At 32.0% G+C, this 20812-nt stretch overlaps 1 protein-coding gene across 1 annotated transcript; it reads right to left on the bottom strand.

The window, feature by feature from the left end:
• Nucleotides 1-3786: 3786 nt before the first annotated feature.
• On the bottom strand, nucleotides 3787-17521 carry LOC123205181 (protein EXPORTIN 1A-like). Its single transcript, XM_044622087.1, has 32 exons — nucleotides 17094-17521; nucleotides 15331-15447; nucleotides 14400-14492; nucleotides 14216-14287; nucleotides 13918-14025; nucleotides 13761-13843; nucleotides 12697-12835; nucleotides 12541-12609; nucleotides 12357-12434; nucleotides 12174-12236; nucleotides 12025-12069; nucleotides 11086-11193; nucleotides 10889-10987; nucleotides 10589-10792; nucleotides 10149-10208; nucleotides 9752-9862; nucleotides 8964-9061; nucleotides 8329-8437; nucleotides 7665-7730; nucleotides 7387-7485; nucleotides 7217-7297; nucleotides 7038-7127; nucleotides 6603-6688; nucleotides 6435-6515; nucleotides 6168-6350; nucleotides 5844-5910; nucleotides 5461-5571; nucleotides 5156-5263; nucleotides 4922-5059; nucleotides 4707-4844; nucleotides 4518-4622; nucleotides 3787-4428 (listed from the first exon to the last, which is right to left on the bottom strand). Exons 1-32 carry the CDS (start codon nucleotides 17190-17192, stop codon nucleotides 4303-4305), a joined length of 3234 nt encoding a protein of 1077 aa, XP_044478022.1. The 5' UTR covers nucleotides 17193-17521; the 3' UTR covers nucleotides 3787-4302.
• Nucleotides 17522-20812: the final 3291 nt, after the last annotated feature.

Below are 20812 nucleotides of genomic sequence, written 5' to 3'. Positions count from 1 at the left end.
AAAAAGCATTCAAATCCCAAGATTAAACTCAATTTAAACCAGTACCCGCCTAGGCAGCCGTCCATCCACCAGCGGAATAGAATCTAGAGGGTCACCTGTTGCCGCCGCCAGTAGCAATCATGCGAAACTCAACCAGCTGAAGCCACAGCAAAAAAAGAGGTAAAGAGAGTTGGAAGAGGATTCTGTGCTTTGTGACCAATTTAGCAATTTCCGGCTTTCCGCCTCTTTAAATTACAAAGTTTTTTCTGTTGGGCCGGGCCGGGCTAATTATCTCTAAATTCACCCTGATATTTCAGTTAATTTAAATTATAATCACAAATGACTGGTATAAAATTACTTTTACAAAATTTACCATTGGATTATGTGAATTTTATTTCTTTACTATAAAATTACCCAATCAAATAATATCATATCAAGTTAGATAAATAATTTTTATATATAATATTATTTATTTAAAAATAAAAAATAATAATTTATACATATTTAATTATCATATAAAAGAATTTGTCGGAAAGTGATGTATTTTATGTTGTTGTCGTTCTTGTTCAATTAGGATGCCATTTGGAGACACAGAGAGAGCAGAATGATATAACGAAAAAAAATCTGTCCACGTCAATTTAAAAACAACGAAATATATGTCCTTACTGTGACTTGTCCATGTCAAGATAGATACAATTATTTTATTGGCCAAAACACTATTTCCCACCCAAACTATGCTGAACTCTTAAAGTTCCCCCCATTAACTTTTAAAATCTCATTTACCCACTCATAGGCAATTAAACTTAACTGAGTCCGTTAGTCATATCATTTTCCTCTTCAAACCCTAAAAACTAACATTTTTCTCCCAACCCAAGTTTTTAAAAATTGCATTTTCCCCCTTAGGGTTTCTAAGCTTCAAATCCAATTTATTCGACGACAACTAGTGATCTTCAAGCACCTACTCTCTCTCTCTCCGACGGCCTCTCCTTTCAATTGTACACTTCTGACGCTCCTAGGCGTCGTCGTCGTCAATGACGACACCTAGGAGGGAAAAACGTCGCACGATCACAAAGAAGAGATGTCGGGGAGGAAGAGACGTCGCCTGGAGATCGTCGGTCGTTGTCAAAAAATTCAATCCGAAAGTTTGGAAACCCTAGGGGGGAAATGTTGTTTTTGAAAACTTGGGTTGAAGAAAATTGTTAGTTATTAGGGTTTGAGGGTAAAAAAGAAATTAAATTTAAGTTTATTTTTAATATTACAGATAAAATAATGATTTTACCTCTGAATCCGTCAACCTGACTTTTTTTTAACTACTCATAGGTAGGTAAATAGGTTTTTCAAAGTTAACAAATGAGAATTTACATAAAAAGCATACCTTGGGTGGAAAATAGTCCTTTGGCCTATTTTATTTGATTAAAATTTCAAACAGCTTTTTCTGTGTTTCTTGCCTCTCTGCCTCCACAAATAATGTCTCTGTTATCTCCAAAACGTTGCGCTTCAATCAAATGACCGTTGGTGTGCCACGGTGTCATTCAACTTAAAATGATTCAAATCTGAGACAGGTATATGAGCTTCAATTTCAAGAATTGATTTGAGAGAAAACTGAGAGAGCGGAACCGAGAGATAATTGTTATTAAAGTGCCTCGGGATGTTTTGATCAATTTGTTCAAGTTTTTTCTTTTTTTTTTGGCCAAACGACTATTTCCCACCTAAGGTATACTGTAATGATAAGTTTTCAATCTTTAACTATAGAAACACCAAATATCCACTCATAACCGGTTAAATTTAATAAAACCTTAATGGTGATAAATTTAATCTCATTTTTCCCCCTAAAAGTTTAAAAACTAACAATTTTTCTCTAAGCTAAATTTGAAAAGATCACATTTTCCCCCCTAGGGTTTATTTCCAAACCCTTTCACTTTCTCCGACGTCATTGCCGGCCGTCTTCCCCTCTCGATGGTTTCTCTTCTACCGACGATCTCCCTCAACTCTACCCCAATCCATCCGGCGTAGAGATACGTCGTCTGGGAAGAAAAATCGTCTTCCCAGACGACCACGAGTTGTCTCGTCTTCATCTGGGAAGACGATCATCTTCCCAAACGACAACGATTGGGAAGATGAAGAACTTTGTCTTCTCCGACGAAGTTCTTCGTCTTCCACGACTTCTCTGATGCCGATTGGGTATCCAAATGGGAGAAAAGAGATCGTCAGAAGGAGAGGATGTTTCGGGAGGGAGAGGTCGTCGACAATGGAGCCGGAGATGTCATCAAAGTTTTCAAAATGAAACCCTAGGGTGAAACTGCGGTTTTTTAAAACTTAGGCTGGGAAAAAATTTTAGTTTTTAAAGTTTAGGGGGGCAAAAGTAGATTCTATTTTAGTTTATTTTTAATATTATAGCGAAAATGACGATTTTACCTTTACTACCGTTAGAGTTTTGTTAAATTTAACCAGTCATAGGTGGGTGTTTGGTGTTTCCATAATTAAAGGGTGGAAACTTGTCATTACAGCATACCTTGGGTGGGAAATTGTCGTTTGGCCTTTTTTTTTTTTTCTGAATAACTAAAATTCGGAACTGTTTTCTTTTTAGAAATTCCGTGACACCCCAATATTTAGATATAATTCACTAATATCCAAATATTCATAAATCATTATTTTTTAACCCAAACCAGGCTTCAAACGTGATTTCAATACGAAATAATTAAAATATTATATATATATTAAATATAATTATTAATTAAAATATTTATCAACAAATGTTTTTCCATCTTCACTAATTAGTAAGCATGATGGATTGTTGATGACTAATTTCCCTCTTTCAAGTTTGTTCTACTCTATCTCTGCCTTTTTTCCCAAAGTCCACTTGGTAAAATGTTATTCGAGCCTATAGTATATCAATCTCTATCACTGACCATGAATCAACAAACGTGCAAACATTTTAATATAGAGATATATTTGTTTATAAAAAATAATATATATAGTATTATTTAATAAGATAAATAAAAATAAAAATAAATATAATATTAATAAATATAATAAAATTATATATATAAATAATAAATATAAATTTATATACAAATGATAATACATCATCATTTGATTAAATAATTTTAAATTAAAAAAATATCTAATTATATAATAATATATCAATATTTGTATATAAATTTGTATTCATTATTTTGTATATATAATACTACTTTAATAAATGTACATCAAATAATAATTAATAAAATAATAATAAATACATAAATAATAACATATCATCACATGATTAGATATTTTTAAATTAAAGATAAAATAATATTTAATCACAAATTAACATATTATTACAAAATTATGCATATTGATTGTACATCTAATTTTATTATAATTAATAATATAAAAATACAAAATACAAACACATTATTTCTTATTTATAAATTGTACCTTCATACAGAGCATTTGTAACTTAAAAATTGCTCATACATACGTCGTCTAATAATTTTTTTAACTTAATTCAAGAAATTAATTGTGTTTCAATTAAAATTGACATTTTATATTGATTTATTAGTATTTTTAACATTTTGTGTTTAGCAAATGTCATTCTTGAATACCCTCTTGGTGGATTCAAATCATACCAAATCCAAATAAGATCCGACTCACTCCATTTAAACTGACTTGACCCAAACTCCAGTTCAGATTACTCCAGTTTGAGTTAGACCCGTTCAAACTAAGTACCAAGAATCTTAAATCCACCCCCACTCCTGTAAATATCAAGAGGTACACAAACAAAAGGAAAATAGTGGTAGTTTTGGGAAATAGAAAAAGGCATGAATCAGAAACACAATGGCAATCTATTAATATGGAAATATTGAGGGAAATTTCTGCACAAACTCACCAAGGTTAGTGTGTAGTATTAACACCTAAGGATTGAATCAACACTTCAAAATGAGTCATCTAATCAGTCAGATTTCCAACCATCATCACTGAATACAAAATATATCAAGCTGGATCCAGTAAAAACTCGTACAATGACTCGACCGACTCAGTATAATGCGCCCCTACATTAGCGTTCTAAATACTCTACACCCAGCCAATTAAGAGAGAGAGAGAGAGAGAGAGAAGCACCAATGCCCGCAGCAGCCTAAGCATTGGAGTACCCACACCATCACGATTTCACCTGTTTCCATAGAACTTAAAATTCTGGGGATGATAAAGGGGAAAAAAATGCTCCAATCTGTGTTGATATCGCCTGACTCTGGTAATTGAACCAAGACGCCTAGAGCAACTCCCAGATTCAAAAAATTAAAATTATGAAATTAATTTCCAATGGCAAAGTAAGCCATTCTATGAGTCCACCATTTCATCTTGTATTATCTCATTTGGGGCGATAAGTCCTGGAATTGAAAGCATCCGTTGCCGCTCTCTTTCCTGTTGAGCGGCAGCTTCTTCTGCATACAAATCCTTGTTGTCCTGTAGAATGAGATAAAAATTAGTCACAATACAACAATAGCTCAGATAAAATGTAAAGCGAATATAGGAAAACTACTTCCGAGTGTCACCTGAGCTGAAAATTCTTTTGATTGCACAAGAAAGTCTCGTATGTGATTTTTAAACGTGGAAAGGTCATTTCTTGACTCAAATAATCCATTCACAAATTGAGTAACCTAAAACGAAATGCCCATTCAAGTCAATAACTGATGAAATATTAAAAGAAAAGTTAAGTAACTCATAAAATGTATATTTTATACCTCTGATGCAGTCATGTTGGGAAATGAAGTACCCAAAAGTTTTATGGTATACTCACGAACAAACATTGAATTATTCGGATATGGATAAGAAATTGTGGCAACATCCCACAAAGGCTCCGTTAACAACCCACTATCAGCCTGAAAATAAGCTACTATCAACTGAAAAACTCAACTCACCACAGAAAACAAAACAAGGTGTTGTTATGATACATTACCAAGCAAAACAAGTGCTGGAGTACAAGAACATGCAACTTGAACCCAGGTTTATGAAATGTGTCTGTCAAGACAGCAAATATTTCTTGCTCGATTGTCAAAAAATATGTCCTGTAGAAATGGTTACAGAACTCAGAAGCCTGCCAAATTGAAACCACACAAAAAGTTAAACATCTCACATGGAAAATATTTCATCAATCCAGCAAGAATATGCAGGTCAGCAATAAAAAAGATACCTGGAAGTTCTTCAGCATCTCCAATAAAAGATTTAACCCAGTTTCAGCAATATTCCGTTCGGTATGCCGAAACGCCCAAATGATTGAATCCATTACTAGCTTAAGTTGCTGATGTAGAACAAAAATACCATTAGAAACAATAACAGTTGATCAAAACAACCTAGAAAGCTCAAATGTGATTAAGTTGAAAAATGACTGAATAACATTTAATCCTGACAAGATATAGATAATCTGACATCTGGAATCCAACCACTAATAATTAGAAAATGCTCAGCAAAGGAACAAAAGCAAATCTAATCACCTACCTGACTTGACAGCCGAATCAAAGCAGGAAAACAGTGAGTTGCAATGGCACGGAGCAATGAAAAGAATTTAAGTCTATGCTCAGGGTAATCTTCAAAATTTTTTGTTATCATCTGCACGGAAAACAAATACATCAATCAAACCTCTCAGGAAAAAATATTCTGGTATGTGGCAACAATGAGAGGTAAACTTTCAAGAGCAATCTCCTTTCAAGCAAAAAAGCTTGCTAAAAAGAGTAGGTTTTGCATCAAAAATCAAAAGGGTCATACATACATAAAAAGGGTACTACGTTGTCCAAAACTAAACCATTAAAACAAAATAGGTAAATGGTGGAAAATAGTCCTATCTAAAACAAAGGCAATATCATATAAATATATATCGTCACCTCCAGTGTGCACTGGAAAATGGCTTCAAATATTCGAGGCACGTCATCTATCATAGCACTCTTGTACCTTCAAACAAGAGGGAGAACACCATAAGATTCAAAACATTAAAAAAAAAGGAAAAAGTGACTAAAAAATTTTAACATTTTAGAGAGATTCATCAGAAAAAAAGACTGACTCCTCATTTCATAAAGAATCCATCAGTCTAATTCAATCTTACAGGGAAAAAACAACAGATAGTTAAAGAATATCACTGCCACAACACAATAATGAATTATAGGTGTGCCACAACCAAAAACATTATAAGCCCAAAAAAAAAACCATACTTGTTTATTATTGTCGCAAAAAGGGATAACACTTCTGACTCTCTAGCATCAGGTAAGTTCCTAGCATAGTCACCAAGGACAGGATCCATCATTGGGGGCACAAACTGTTTCCCAATCTGTGGTTGATCTTCAGCCTTGTCCAAGAATGTCTCAATCAGCTTCAGAGTCTCCCTCTTAACAGAGCTGCCCAATTGACGATAAATTAAGAAAACAACAAACAATGAACATAAACCAAGACACAAACTAATTCCAACTCAATGGACTTACCGCAGAAGTTTCACATATGATGTTTTAGATGCAAAAGGCCCACCTTGTGCAATGCTACTTGATATAAGCTCGCTGTACATTCTGATAACAAATATTATAAAAAACAAGTTTAGTAGAAAAGAAACCCACAACACTTGCATTTATCATCAATAATGAAGATGAAATTACTTGTAGACATTTAGCATGTCCAGAAAGATAACAGTAATTTGTGACAAGAAAAATGTTCCAAGAGAACTGGCAACACTTGTATTTGTCTGCAAAATAAAAATGAATCAAATAAGTCACAAAGCTAACTCAAATAAATCATGAAGCTAAGAAGTGAAAACATCAATAAACCTTCACTTTAAGAACATTTTGCTTAAACATCTGTTCTATAAAGCCATGTACCAGAACAAAAGCGTCAGTACACATGAAAGAGAAAAACTTTAAAAAGAAAAATAAGTGAGATCCATCACAAATGCCGAAGGAAACAAACCAAATTAATAATTGTAATTTCAGAGAATTATTTTCCTACAGAATCCCTTCGTTTTGATATGGAAGCCATTGCATAAATCATCATTTAGGAAGCATTGTTCAATAAAAACATCAATAGAAGTCATATACCTGTAAGATATTAAGCACAGTCCTTATGACATCTTGATCTTTCAGAAAATCCACGCTTTGGTGTGCCTGTGCTAGAATTTCAGCCCATTTCTGCAGAGTCATCAATAACCAGAAAAGTTCAGTTTAAGAATCTGAGAGCATATGACATACACGCCAATCAATTAATCTCCTGGACAAACCTGGTTTGGAAGAGCCATCAACCTCTGCAAGTATTCCTCCCTCTTCTGGGTATCAGGCTCAGCTTGAATCATATGACCAACCTGAAAACAAGAGACAGGGGGAAGAAGAAATGTTATGAAGTAATGAATTTGACAAATAAATTTATCAATATGGACAAATAAAGGCATACAGATTCATAAAATATATGGATCTGGTGAGGTTCAAGATCTGCAACGGTTGTTGCAAGGCCTGTTAGAAGTTCAGACACAAATGGCTCATTTTCTCCAACCTGAAGGCATGAAAAGGTACATCAATGTGGAAAGTGTTTCTTGAATTAAACAAAAATTATATATCTCAACAGTTACATATATTAAGTCAAATCACTGTACCTAAGGAATGTGGACAATACATAAATATGATCCGAAGATAGTAACATCAGAAAGAATAAATTTTGGGGCAAAAAGTTACCTGTACAATAACAAACTTCCGCTTGCACTTCTGAACAATTTTCAAAAATGTGTCACAAGCCATATCCTGAAAGAGATGTAACATGACAGTTGAAAAACACATCAATAAATAAATGTAATTCTAACAGCAGCAACATGAAACACATTCACTTAGGAAATGGAGAAAGACATATGACAAATATATCAGCCCATAATTAAAACACCCATGTCTTTCAGAAACAACATATCATCTATAATTTGAAAATCAATGTTACTTCACAAACAACATATCATATTTGAAGTATGTTGTACATAGTTCGCATGCATTGTAAACATAATTTTATACAGTAAAAACACAGCATTGTTAACAACTCTTAAATATACATATAATTATTTGTTCCTTGCCAAGTAATTGCAAATAGCTCACTTTAATCATACACTGCAATTACATACATTACTATCACGAGCATCGAAATAGTTAGAGTTGTCATAAGTTTTATGTAGACACCTCAAGATATCACTTTACACAATCTTAAAATATAACCAGCATTTCATGAAAAAAAAAGTTACTCAAAATCCTGTTTGGGGAACAAATAGCTTTCTACCACAAATAGAAACACACATAACAAGATAATACATTACCAATATCACATCTAATCTTAATTCGGAATAACAGAAAAAATAACCTGAACTCCAGGATGTGTTTCGTGCATGAACTCAAATAACTTATTCACAACAGTCTTCAAGAACTTCCAATGTGCTCTCAAAAATCGTGGATACTGTCCAACAACATACCTGCAAAAAAACCAAAAGGAAACATATTGGACATCGGATAATAGATCATTTGCAAATCTACCACCAAGGCCAGTTATATGGGAAGACCATTTCAAGTACAGCAAACAATACACAAAAAAACAGGTCCATATAGTTACTTAAGGCTTTGTTTCAGAAATATTGAATATCTTGATGAGAATCAATTGGAAGGGCAGAGAACTCTTTAAAAAAGGTGTAATAAAAAACATACTAGCGCAGCCTTCATTTGTCAAATCACAGAGGCAACTCTTGTAGAGTGGTTGCGCTCATCAGTCATTTTCTTATACCAAAAAACTATAGCAAAAATTTGGCTCTAAATATTGAAAAGAGTCTTGGAAGAAACCATACAAAACTTCATCAATTTTTTGTTTCCAAACAACTAATCTTTCCAAGCCTTTTGTTTCTTATATAAAGACCAAAACATGGTTTTTCCTTTCTAGTGACTCCGATTAAGCAAATCTAACTCCACAGAAACATCTTCCACAAATATTCTATAATTAGAACTTACATAATATTACTCGCAATTACAGCTTTGTTATCTTTCCCTTTTGTCATTTCACATAAATTCAGTAAGTCACGAATGACCATTACCAGAAATCTGTTTTCCTGAAAGCACACCAAAAAGGTAAGAAATGTCAAGACATGCAAATCACAATACTACTGGTGTTAAGCTTAAGATACTAAAAAACTAAAAGTAAAATTTCTGAAAGATCAGCCATCAGAGGAAATGCAGCATGAAGAATAGTGAAACCAATCTACTCTTGTATAAATATTTCTGACAATTTTTAATTTCTCTGAGGCAACATGCAATATGAATAAAATCAGCATATATTAAACCACTAATCAATAACAAAAAAAACAAAACCTGAAGCTTTAAGCAAACAAATATGCATTAAACATAATTAAAGATAGCTAAAAACTTGAATGTTGGAAGGAAGGTAACACTAAGCCAAAAAATCATAACAAAATAATAAAGGGCTGACACAGAATTAGACTAGACTAGAACATAACAAGATACTATAGATTCTCTAAAAATAATGAAGAGGTTATCTGTTTAGAAACACTTAACATGTGTTGCACCCAAATCATGGAACCATTGTATCTAAAACTAATTAGTGAAGTGCTAAAAATTCAGCCTAGTTAGTAGAGGGTAATGTGACAACAAGAACAACAAAATTCACTCATTTAGAAATTCCAGAGAGCAGCATCATTTAATAAAAATTCCCAAGAAATTATAATGAAGAAAACCTGAGATAAAACCAACAAAAGACATTCAATTTCAGAAATAAAGAATACCTGCTCCTCCATCATGGACCCAGATATGGATCCTATCGCCCAACACAAAGTGTTTAGATTGTTCCATGTCCAATCTTCACCACTCAATTGTTTACTTAACTTTTTTAGCATCTGCATCGTGACTTAAAAAAATAAGCACAATCCAGTTTAAGATATCATCGAGTCTCATTTATATTCAACATAAGCATGGCAATGAGATGGCACATGCAACCTAGGCCCATAAAAAAAAGTGGCATCCTGTCTTATTGGTCCAAATTCATCTTTTATCGCAAAAGTAGAAACAGAAAGAAGCCAAGTCCAAGATAACAAATAACGACGCCATCAGAAGGAATAAATGGAAGGAAGCCAAGTCCAAGATTTTAGAAAACAGAATAATAATAAAGTTATCAACCTATACCTGCTTTTCAGTATCCTCATGGTCAAGGTGCGACAAGTATATTAACGTCTCCCTCATAATCTGCACAATTGAACTTCCGTTAGCCAAAAAGAGACAACAATGAACATACAAAAAAAATCACACAATCACAACATAGAGCAAGGAAAGACAAAATCATGAGAAAGTAAAGTTTCGAAAAAAATCAAATTATTGTAAGACATGTTATTTATTAGATTTATAAATAGGATAATCATGCAACCTATAGTAAATCAAAATAATCAAGCCACCATGATCACACACGCACACATGGAATTAGACAACAACTGATAAGTTGACTTCACAAGTTCTTTTGATAAATAAATTTCACATTTTGATAGATAGATTTATTATATGTTACCCAATCATATTTAAAGGCATGTATATACGTAAAAAATAGAATTCTAAACCAAGAGGTTTATCACCTTGTATTGAACAAGAACATCATTGTCCTTCATGGTTTCACGAACAATGTTCCCATTTTCATCTTCAACTATCAAGACTTCTTCAGGCTTAGCCATACGACAGATCATCAGCATTCTCAATTTGGACATTGGAACAGCATAAAGCTGCCTTCGTTGCATTAGTTGGGCCCCAATACCATCAACCACAGCTGGAATTAAAGGAATCTGATTCAATACACAGAAAACCACATCAGTCTTCAGAGAGCAAATTACTTAATAATATCAAAGCATGAAACCATAAAAAGCAAAAATCCAACACACCGGCAGGCCCATCATGTTTGCAGCTGCCGCAGGATTATCCAGATTATGATGTGCATCAAACAACTCAAAAACCAAAGAGTTCCAATAGTCCAAGCAAACCTGCTCAACCAAGAAACCAATAAGAATACGAAAGAGCTGAATTTCAACTACAGACATAGCAAATACCACATACAAGGGAAAATGAGAAATCACCATACCTTAAAAACCTCAGTGTCATCCACATATGAGATATTAATTAGATATTCAAGACCCATAAGCAATGCATTGATATTCTCTTGAGTAGATTCCAGCACTCGAATATGAAACTGCACCAAAAAGAAAAAGGTCAGTTCTATAACTAGAATCTCAGCACCAAAACATGAAGCTATGCCAACACAAGGTTAAACATGTATTGTGTGTGTGTGTGTGTTCTTCTGCTAATAAAATATGTGCATAACAAATCCACTTCCCCTCATGACAAAAGGTAACCTATAGTTTGCTAATTTTCACAAAGCAAAGCAAAGCAGCTTAGGGAGTCCTAACTGCACTCTGTGCTTTTTCAAGAGCCTAAGTGTAATATAGAGATTTGGAAGAAAAATTAATACCTGCTTGACAGTATATCCACTGTTCAACATTAAAAAACATGAAAATTATAGGTGGAAAGAAAATAAAGTTTAGCACTGGTATTAAATATTAGTTCTACAAAAACATATTACTCGGATAAATTTTGGAACTTTGAAAATATATATGAAGATACTATGAAAAAGCGAAGAGAAAATTCTGCATTGATGTTCTAAATCAAATTTCTGTCATTTGTGTTGGCAAAAAAGAACAAACGAAGCCAAAAAAGAATAACTGCAAAACCTATTGTTCTAACGAAATGTACTACTAAAATGATCAATGTTGTACATAGGTGAAATCATGAAATCTGTGAAATTTCTGTTACATTATCATTGCAAGACTAAAAACTTCATCAGATTCTCCTTCACAATCCAACACAGGGTGATTTCAGTTTATTTTTAATTGCCAAACGCATCAAGTTTATGCTAACCAGTAGCAGAAAAAGAGAGTTACCAAGGTATAAAGAAGAAATATCTTCAATCAAAATAATCCCATTCTAATATATTGTTCAGTGAAAGACCAAAAGAGAAACTTGCCTTGCAAAATGATGTAAAAAAGAGTGCCAGATTCTGGATAAATGCCTGTGAAAACAACATAAAGTTAAAAAAAAAAAAAAGTATAAAATGTTATTGTTAAAACACATATTATGCTTTAAATCCCAAGGAAACTATATGAGAGTAATCACCTGTTCCTCACTAGAACCATGGGCGTAAGCCTCAGGGATGTTTGTAGCCGGTGGGAGAATAGTCTAAGAAAAGTGATAAAAAAAATGTTTTTAGAAAAAATGGGATAAAATTTTCACATATGAATTAATAATCACGAAAGATCGCAAATTTGAAGTATATGAAGGAACTATGTACTAACACACCTGCAACTGAACCATGAATACGTTATACATGTTAACATACTGCCCATTATAGAAGTCACCAAAATTGAGGGCTGCAACCTGCACATATAGAAAATAAACAATATCCAAAAAATATTAGAATAAAAGAAAAAATAAGATTTACCAAAACAAAATCGAAAAAAATCTATAAGAAAAATAAAGGTACCTCAGTTAAGCACTGTAGAGTGAGATTCCTATATGATGGCACCGGAAAAAATTTCAGGAGTGTTTCGAGCTACAGGGCACATACAGAATAAAGTATATGAAAACTATGATAATTCAGAATGAGAACAAAATCACAACAGCAGAAGAAAATACATACTAATGGGGATTCAAAAATATAGCCTAAGGGAATCCAGGAAAGGAATGCATGCAAAGTGGACAGTGTTGCCCGTATAAGCTCAGTTCTCTGAGATGCCGATAACACATACAAGCATAACTCATGAATGAGCTGAAACTCACTGCAATGAACAAAGAAATAATTATTACATTGCACCAACAGAAAAATCCACACCAGATAAACAGAAACAACATAAAAAAAAAATTAAATAACTTAAACATTTGAAGTTTTCAGATACCATGAGGCCAACATGTCAAAATCAAGATAGCCAAAATGTAAGTTTTACCAACAATTGCAATAAGAACAATCGCTTAATAAATTTATCTACATGAACTTCATTTTCACCCCTTCATTGTTATGACTCTTTAATTAAGCAAAAACAGGAAAGCTAGCAAATAGCCATTATCCAACAAATGGAACAATTCAATCAATAATGATTTTTTTCACTTTAGGATTCAAGAAGAAAAATAACACAAAAGTTCAATGTCCGACTTTGAGGAATAAAGAAATGCATCTAGTAGTAAATACCACTGATGTTAATGATGATTATCATCTTAACATAAGGCACAGCTGATCTGTATCCAAAGAGAATATGTTCCTGTTCCTGGAGCAACTAAATGAACAGTCATCTAAATCCCTAGTGCGCACCAGGAAAAAGTTTTGCAACACAAGTTCCAACTTAAACTATCTGCAAATAAAATCTCATAATTACAAAGTAACGTAACTCTCAGTGCGGAAGAGAAGACATTACTTGTGTTGATTCATAAACTAGAAGGAAGCAACATTAATGAAAAAATTGGCACTTGAACAGATTTTCTCATGCAAAAATCCTAGCAGTTTACAGCAATGAAAATTGCGTTGTGTTGTACCACTGACATCAGCATCATATAAATAGAGATGACCTTGACTTTATTTTTTCTAAAATACAGAAAAATGTCATTATATCAATTTGAAAAACAAACTGGACCAAAAAAACCAATAAGAAGCAACTGAAAGTAGTATACCACTGGAAATAACTAGAATTTTAAATACATCAACAGACTTGCCTATTCAATGATTGTTTGAGCTCCTTGATCTTCTGCTGAGTCATTTCCCCTCTCGAAAAATCAAATACTTCTTCACTTAGAAGCTGACATAAAAAAAAAAATTGTGTTACCAATATATCCAAGAACATTAGATTACCAAAGAGTTACAAGAGCTTACCTTTAATATTGCCATGCAATTCTCACATATTGTTTCACTGGTTTTGGCAGCAGCGACAAGATCTGGTATAAAGCTTCGCCATCTTGCTGGCCACTCATGCTTCAAAATCTGCAAATTCATTAGGCAAATATTTGATCAGATGAACAACACAAATTCACTTTGAAGGACCACTGTATAAATATAACAGATAAAGAGAAAGGGAAAATAGCATCCTCAATAGCAATTAATCAAAAAAAGCACATACTAGGAATGTCATTGGAACAAGTTTCAGGAATTGGTAAAATCAATCTGGGATTACCTGCACCAATATGATATTGAGTTTGTTGACATACAGCCTTTCTAGTCTAAAAGATCCCTCATTACTGGAAAGCTGCAATAAAAATTAAATAAAATGTCAAGAGAAAATAACATTTCAAGATGCTTACATATAAAAATAGTTCAGTCCGCCCAACCCAATGAAGACATTACTTCAAAATACATACCTGTACAATGACTTCAGAAATGTAATTCTTCATTCCATCCCGCTGTTCAGCAGGCAATGCATTCCATCTGTATTTAATAACTCCTTCAAGAACCTGTATATCGTATAAGCACAGATAATAAGAAAGCTCCCCAAAACCAAAACCTTAAAAAACAGTATTACATTATCTTGATATAAAATTATATCATAAATCTGTGAATACCAGGTGTAAGGCAATCTGTTATGTCATTCAGTATAACTTTTGACTCTTGCAACAAAGTCAAAATTTCCAGGAAGCTTTTAGATATTAAATTTTGACTACATATCGCTACATAGTTAGGTACTCTACATCATCAAACCAGCCCACCACCCAGCAAAGAGTTCCAAAAGAAACACCCACTTAACAAAATTGCTGGCATGATAAAAAATTCAGTACAAATTTGCATATTACCAATAATTTTCAAGAGCTGAAATAACAAAAATATAAAAACCAGGCAAATAGCAAGAGGACATTTTCCTGGATGTAATTTCCTCATTAGCAACAAGAACCATTTGCTAGTCATAATATGACATAAGGCTTTCCAAGTGAAAATACAATTACCTATAGCTATGAGCATAGATACTCGTAATTTTCCAAAAAAATGGTCAATCAATATTTGAAAGCCTTTACACCAACCTCGCTCAAATTAGAACCAAGCCCAATCACCTATCCTCAGCCAGCCTTATGTTCTCATTGAATACAAGGAAAAAGTTTCAGTCAAAATTTGTACAATGTCTCATCTGCTTGTATTTAGCATCAACATCAAAGGGTGGCAAATGCTACTAACCCAACAGAAATTCTATGTTACTTGTTTTATTAAAGATAACTAAAACAGCTATTTATAATGTACTAGCCACAGAAATATACTGATGTATAAGCATAGATTTTGATAAGCAGAGATGTTGCCACTAACCTGCAAAGCAAAAAACTTGGTGTTCAGGTTTTTTGTGTTCTGTAGAATGTGCACAACTTGAAGCCACATGTCAGGATTGTTTTGCAAGTCCCGCAAGACCTGATCTGCAGCTGTTCTCTATATCACCAACATAAACAGCAAATAAACAATGTGAGATAAATGAAATGCATGGTAACAAACAATATTGTGTGTCTATAATTCTGAAGTTCCTAACACAATTGAGCATCCGTTTTTAAGAACACAGAAGCAGCTACTAAAGTTAAAAACCTATCTGCTAGAATACTCCGGCAAAAGAACCTTTCTACAATAAACATTAATACTTAATTCGCGGGTTGTATGTTTGGTTATAGTGCAATTGTAATAGCTAGAAAAATGTTACTAGCAATGATGGGAACCAAAGCCAATGAGGTTCACATCAAGCAAATGGCTCATTAATTGGCAAACAACGCAATCAAAAACATAATGAAAAGATAAATGTGCTATAGGGATCCCACCCAAAATAGAATTTATCATTTAAAGAGAATAATTGTGTTAGTACTAACCCTGACTAAATCAAAATATGATATAAAATACGGACATGAAATTGTGAACCTCATAATTATAAACATCAGATTTAAAAACAATGTGCCAGAACTGTATCAACACGCAAGAATCACATATTCTCATATAAACCTATAAAAAACAGTAGAAATGCTGCAAAACTTATCAGAAGACTTAACAGGCACAAAATTATAAATTACATTTCTTTCTAACAGTCAGATAAAAGCCATCAAATTTCCGTAAACAATCTAGGCAACCAAAAAAAAAAAGCAGTCATACAGTCATAAGGTCATACAGAAACCCCATTAAACACATTAAACCCAATGAATTAACCATAGCACAAAACACAGTCTAACATTAAGAGTTTCTACTTCAATCATTTTCCTATACTTTTCAACGGAAGGAGGAAGAACACTGAGACCAAAGCCCTATGAGTAAAAATCTTGTGCACATTTAACCATAGAAATTTGAAGCTCACTTCCATTTTTTGGAACCTAATGGAACAAGGGTAAAAATCTGATCACATAAAAAAAAAAACACTTGTAGAAAGAGCATCAAATCTGCCCCTTTTCTCCCTCTATAAATTACCAAATGGGGAACCCCCGAATTATTATAATAATCAAGCTATGCGTTTCTATGAGAGATACTGCACTCTAAACCCTAATATTCAAACGTTCAATGTGCCCTCGTTTTCACTCATTTTCTAGGCAACCAAAATGAAATTCATTTAAAGAGAACAACTGAATTGCACTAAGTACATGCCTAAACCCATAAACCCTAAAAACAGACACAAAATTCCAATGATGCCTCATCTCAAGCAATTCCAGAAGCAAACAAATACTTAGCCATTAAGAACAATAAACACAAAAAAAACACACAAACTTTCCCTCATAATTAACCTTCAAGCACACACTAATCAAGCAACAAAAAACACACCATTTTTCCATTCATATTAAAAAAAAAAGAGATAATGCTACAGAAAAACAAAAGAATAATATAGCTCACTCCTCCTTCAGAAACCCCTCAAAATTAACCCTAAACTAAACCACACTTGAACCATTCCAAGAAATGCAAATTATCCCTTCGTATTCTGCAGCTTCCTAAGAACACCCAACTTCCACCAGTACATCCAAAACATTCTGCACAATCAACCAATTATCCCCTAACATTCTCCGGAAACAAACATAAACAAAAACCAAAAGTGGAGAAAAGGAAACGCTCACTTCTTCTTTGGATCCGGTGCCGTAGAAGGCCGCAACAGTGGCGTCGAGCAACGCGACGTCAATCGGCTGGCTTAAATCTCGAAGCTTCTCGGCCGCCATGGCGCGGTGAAATGAAATCGACAGTAATCTCAGTCGGAAAAGCCGCCGACAACGACGACGTCGACACTATCAAGAGAGCAAGCGAAGCGACAGTGAAGTAGTAAACCCTAGGAGTGTACGGACGAAAGCGAAACCCTAAGAGAGAGGAAAAAAGAACCAAAAAGCAAAAATCGAAAAAGAAAAGGCGAAAGAGTTCGATTTGAGTGGCCTGTAGAGAGAGAAATGAAGAGAGAGAGTGAGTCGAGCAAGAGTCCACAGAGTGTTTATATAGAGACAGAGTAAGAGTGAAGAGATGGGAAAGACAGCTTAAAATTGAAGCAGAGAGGCAGAAAATGGGACTTTGAATTGTGTTTTATTTACGATTTTGTTTTTGTTTTTTTCCCTTTTAAATGCTGGAGAATAACTATGTACTACTCCAATTGCCTTAAACTATCAAGTGACCACCAAAATTTGAAAAATTACATTTTCTCACTTTTCTATTGTAAACTTATAAATTCATTAATTTTTAAGACTGACACCCTAAAAATGTAAAAACCCTCTTCATTATTTTCAATGTTCGCTAGAATTACACCTAAAGATAGTATTTTTGTTAAACCACGCAATTATCACGTGATTTTGACTTAATTATACTATTTTAGTACGATACTAAAATTAACTTCATTCATTGTGCACTTACAGGTTTGGATTGATTAAATATATGGTTGGGTTTTGATATTTTTAATTGAAGATAAAAGTTTAAATGATAAAATTTCACATTTGTGAAAAAAATGTAGTTAGATTGAATTTTACAGAAGAGTAAATTAATTATATAATATTTTTATGTAATATAAAGACCAAAAGACTTGTTCTCACCGGATCTTTACTTTATTGTCAAACTTTCACATCTTAAATTTTAAAAATTTAAAAATTTACTTATTAATTACCAAAATTAAAAAATTCATTAATATGAAAGATGTAATTATTATTAAAATAATATTATTAACATAAAATAAAATTTTATTTTTCTATTATATTTTAAAAATTAATAATTTTTCAGAGCTTAAATTTGAAAACTTACCTTTTACCTCTTAAGGTTTCATTTTTTTTTTCTCTTTTCCGACCAAGAAAGTTTTCAACTCATCTTCGAAATTGATTAGCCCTCTCTCTCACTCCAAAGTTGGTGGAGTTATTACCAAAAAAGCAAAGACAAAATCAAATGAAGAGCCAAAATCGATTGACAAAGAAAAGTTGAAGTCAAGTGTTTGAAAATGAAGACAAAGAACCAATGGGATCTCGTCTTTGGGAGTGAGAGAGAGCAAAAAATTATTAATTTTTAAAATATAAGTGAGAAAAATTAGATAAAATTTTATTTTTTAATATTATTAGTTAAGCAATAATTATACCTATCATACTAACAAATTTTTTTATTTTAATAATCGATAAATGGATATTTAAATTTTTAATAATAAACTAAATTTTGGGTGGGAACAAGACTTTTGGCCTAATGGAAATAACAAAAATATCCTTTTAAAAGTTAAAACTTAAAATTAATGTTTATATTTGGATGGAATTTGAAAAAAACATTATTTTCCGACTCCACAAGAATTATTGTTTTGACAAAAATAAGATATAATATAATTATTCTCCTTTCAAATATTTTTTAAATAATTATCTTTTTCATAGAGAAAAAAACAAGGGTCAAGGGATTGAGGGGGTGTTTGGTCGTGGGTTTAGGGCTGCATGTGGATAGTGTTATTATTTTATATAATATTATGTGTATATATTTTAAATATATATATATATATATATTTATATATATATTTATATATATTTATATATATATATATATATATATATATAATTATATATGTTATTATATAATTAAATAATTTTAAATTAAAAATATAATTATATTTAATTATATAATAATATATAAATATCTATATTTTTATATATCTAAATTGAATATAAATAATTTGATTATATTGTTTTATAGAGTTAATCACAATATCGTCCGCAAGGTTTGGGTAGACTGCAAGACGCCTAAGAATTTCATGTAGTAACAAATACATTCATAATTATTTGCTGATTGACGACCGCATAGAATGTGCAGTGAGGTCAACAATGGAGATTCTAGAATCACTAGACAGAGAGAATAGGATATGACGTGTATAATTTGTCTTAGTGTCATTGGATGGCATCTGACATTGAAGATTCAGAAAAATTCGAAAGGTACCAAGAAATTCAAATCATCAAATTCAGGCCTAAAGTATCATGCCTTGTACTATGTGGGTTGTGGTAGAGACGGCAATTGGTCAGATTGGGTTATATCGAATCAGAAATAGCAAGGTTCAATATGCCATGAGTCATGTCATGCCAAGACTCTTAAGCCTCAACGCCTCATGCCTTTGTGAGCTCCATCGCACGTTGGCCTGCAAAAATATAACTTTTATTTTATTACTTTTTAAAAAATTATAAATTTTTGCAATTGTGTCAATTCAACCTATAAGTCTTTTTTAAGACTTCAACATCATCGATGTATTTTCAAGGTTTGATATGTGTCTAAATTTTATGAATCGTGTCAATCTACAACAACCTCTAGATTGTAATTTAGATTGTAAAAAAGCTAAATTAAGTTTTATATTATTTATTCAATAAAATTATGTATACAATATCTTTTTATTGTTATTTATTTATCTTTTATCATACGTTTAGTTCATGAGAATATTATGAAAATATTTTTTTATTATTGACATTATAATTTTTCATTTATTAGGTAATAGTTTATTATGAAACTAATATGATAGGTAATATAAAAGTAATATGATTACTACTTTATCTTGAGTTATTAAAATATCGATATAATTATGTATACAAATTTGTACATAAATGATAATATATCATTATATGATTATGTATTATTTTTTCTCTAATTCAAAATTACTCAATCATATAGTGATATATTATCGTTTGTATATAAGTTTTGACTTATTATTTATACACATAATATTACTCTTAAGAGATTACCAATATAATCTCAACCTCGTTACAATTTTACCTCAACTTAATAAATTTAGTTTTATATATTGACATATACGTAAAATAATATTATAATATTCTTTTATTAATACTAATTAAACATAATAATTATTTATACATATTCAATAAAAGATTTCTCATGCTAAACACACCATTTTGGAAGATAATATAAATCTCATATTTATAAATTTTAGATATTAAAATAGATTTACACTATGAGGATAATTTGATAATATCTATTAACTCTTACCGATATAGATTTAAATGGTTGAGAGAAGTGAAGGTTAAGCATGATGATAAAGTAAAAGTACCTCACCATTAAGGAGGCACTTGGTTTCTCATAATCAAAGATTATTTTGATAATTTATCTTTTATTATTTGTATTATCTTATTAATAATAAAAGACTTCATCAATCCTTTATAATCAATGGTGATATGATAGATAATATAAAAAATAATTTAATTACCACTTTTATATTAAATATTAAGGTAATATTGATTTTGTTACAATTTTATTTTCATTTATTAATTATTTAAGACTAAAATACTCTTACTCTCAATTAAAATAACAAAAATAATTATACTTAAAGATATTTAAGTAA

This window comes from Mangifera indica, unplaced genomic scaffold, assembly GCF_011075055.1.
Source record: "Mangifera indica cultivar Alphonso unplaced genomic scaffold, CATAS_Mindica_2.1 Un_0002, whole genome shotgun sequence".
Taxonomy (NCBI): domain Eukaryota; kingdom Viridiplantae; phylum Streptophyta; class Magnoliopsida; order Sapindales; family Anacardiaceae; genus Mangifera; species Mangifera indica.
Note: the sequence above shows the minus strand (reverse complement) of the source record. Positions and strands in the feature narration are given on the sequence as shown.